The 2,696-nt window shown below is 28.7% G+C and overlaps 1 protein-coding gene across 1 annotated transcript; it reads left to right on the forward strand.

Moving 5' to 3' along the window:
- The first annotated feature begins 406 nt into the window (after positions 1-406).
- LOC147063147 (uncharacterized) lies at positions 407-1,919 on the forward strand. Its single transcript, XM_085960145.1, has 4 exons — positions 407-431; positions 663-1,219; positions 1,280-1,699; positions 1,914-1,919. Exons 1-4 carry the CDS (start codon positions 407-409, stop codon positions 1,917-1,919), a joined length of 1,008 nt encoding a protein of 335 aa, XP_085816271.1.
- The last annotated feature ends 777 nt before the right edge of the window (positions 1,920-2,696 follow it).

The raw sequence follows: 2,696 nt of genomic DNA on the forward strand, positions 1-2,696 counted from the left end.
TTTTCATATGAAAATCAACAGAGAAAATATCATGAATAATAACTAACAATGAAAACTTATGCAAAATAGACATCGTGTTTATAGCTTCCTTTCTTTTGTCATTCATGCAATTGCGTTCATATGTAGTTCATTGCAAAATAATATATATGAAAATAGGATTAGATTATTTAGATTAATTTAACCATCAATTTTAAGATTTAAAAAAGAATTAAACCAAGCATAGATTCTTTAAATATTTCAACCCATTATCTTAATGTCAGACAATCTAGCACAAAAAATTCTAAATGAGTTATCCCAAAAAGATGTTCTTTATTCTGATGAACTTAATGAAACTACTGAAAAAATAAACGCAACTTTAAGAAAATTAGAATCAAGGAGTATGATAGTTTTTGAACAGATTGATAGAATGGAATATATTTTAACGGAAGAAGGTAAAAACGCTAGCATAAATGGATCGCCAGAGTTTATAATATATAATTTGATTCCGAAAGAAGGATTGAAAATCGAAAACATTAAGCACCATAAAATTGGTTTGGGTCATGCCTTTAAAAATGGATGGTTGCATCAAGACAAAGATATGGTTTTAAGAAAAAAAGAGGGCGTAACAGATGATATCAAATTAAAACTATCCAATATTAACAATAAAGAAATTAACACGACAGATTTAAAATCTTTACAGAAAAGGAAGCTTATTGGTGCAATAAAAAGAATATCGTATGTTGTGAGAAAAGGTGAAAGCTATCAAACTAAAATGATTGAATACACAACAGATCTAACTTCAGATATGATTTTAAATGGTTTACATGAAAATATCGAATTTAAGCCATATAATTTTGAAACTCGAGGAAAGCTTCCAGAAAAGGGAAATTTACATCCACTGATGAAAGTTAAAGAGGAGATAAAAAATATTTTTATACAACTTGGTTTTTCAGAAATGAGAACAGATAAATATGTCGAATCTTCTTTCTGGAATTTTGACGCTTTATTTCAGCCTCAAGACCATCCTTCGAGAGATGCACATGACACCTTTTTTGTCGATAATAATGTTGAAATAGATGCAGATGATGAATATGTACAGTCTGTAAAAAATGTGCATGAAAATGGTGGGTTTGGTTCTTCTGGATATCGTAATACCTGGAACCTGGCTGAAGCAAAGAAGGGAATCTTAAGAACACACACTACTAGCATAAGCACACGGTATCTTCATCAAATCGCTAAAATTATAAATTTTAAAGAATCCCAAATGGATCAATCATATAACACCCTTTTAACTAAAAACCTCGAAAAGGGGGAATATTATAAGTTTTTCTCAATCGATAAAGTTTTTCGCAACGAAAGTGTCGATGCTACACATCTTGCAGAATTCCATCAAATTGAAGGCGTCATAATTGGAAAGGATATGTCTTTAGGAAAATTAATGGGTGTCTTAGAGGCATTTTATAAGAAATTAGGGCTTGATCAAATTAAATTCAAGCCAGCATTTAATCCATACACAGAACCAAGTATGGAAATATTTGCTTATCATGGGGGATTACAAAAATGGATTGAAATAGGCAATTCTGGTATATTTCGACCAGAAATGCTGGGTCCGATGGGTTTCAAAGAAAGTATTACAGTGTTTGGATGGGGTTTAAGCCTTGAAAGACCAACCATGATTAAATATGGAATAAAAAATATTAGGGAACTGGTTGGCCATAAGGTTTGCTATGATTTTATAAAGAATAGTGAGGTATGTTATTTCTAAATAAACATTAAATATGAAGTTTTTCTCTTAAACTTGCCTTTTTACATTTTACAATGGTAAATCTTTGTTTTTGTACGTTCCTCTTGAATCCTAGCTTTTGATAATTGTTTTGTTTAGTGCTAGGCGAACTCAAAATTCGATTCTTAAAAGGGTAATCATATCTTTTTAGCGCTAAATTAAATCTTATCTTTTAAGATTTGTTTTATTTAGTGGGAGACCTATAAGAAAAATATTGCTTAAAAGGTGCAATCTTGGTTTTTTTTGTTTATTTTAAATCCTAGCTTTCGATAATTTTTTTTTGCAATAAAAGTATTTAATTTTAGCATATCAGGCACTCTGTTTTATACAATCACATTTATACCCAATATTAAAAACTGATTTGGAATATAATTCTATTAATATTAAAAAAATACGGTTCATTTAATCTTGATTTGGCTGATGATGAATGCATTTATGACGGTAAAAACTTATAATATTTGCTTTGTGTTTTTATGCAGGCAAGAATTGCGCTTTCTTATCTGAATAATTCTTCGCGTAAATCAAATTACATTTCCTGTAAGAATTGACTCAATCTATTAGCATTCACAAAAAATAGTGGTTATATATTATATATAGATAGAAAGCACATGATTCAGCATCAAAATTTGTAGATTTTAAATATTTTTAATAGTTCTAAAACTGATTTATGTCTTGAAAGCAAATAAAGCAGAAACATACATATTAAATTCTTTAATAATATTAAAATCTAAAAATTAACCAAAATTTACACTTTTTTTAGTTGTTGATGCAAATATATGTGGAAGTAAAATTCCTTTCCCTGTAAAAAAATATATTTAAATTTACATGTTATAGAATATCATACAAATTACTCTAACACATGCAATTCACTAAAAATGTGGCATTTAATTGGATAAAACGCCCACAAAGGTTTTAAGTTCATATCGAATATATT

This window comes from Rhyacophila brunnea, unplaced genomic scaffold (assembly GCF_057557595.1).
Source record: "Rhyacophila brunnea isolate RB1 unplaced genomic scaffold, BYU_Rbru_1.0 scaffold_90, whole genome shotgun sequence".
Lineage (NCBI taxonomy): Eukaryota > Metazoa > Arthropoda > Insecta > Trichoptera > Rhyacophilidae > Rhyacophila > Rhyacophila brunnea.

Coding starts and splice junctions, on each gene's coding strand:
- LOC147063147 (XM_085960145.1), top strand. CDS start 407: ATGGAATATATTTTAACGGAAGAAG. Junction 432..662: donor ATATATTTTAACGGAAGAAG/GTAAAAACGCTA, acceptor TTAACACGACAG/ATTTAAAATCTTTACAGAAA. Junction 1,220..1,279: donor ATCTTCATCAAATCGCTAAA/ATTATAAATTTT, acceptor TTAACTAAAAAC/CTCGAAAAGGGGGAATATTA.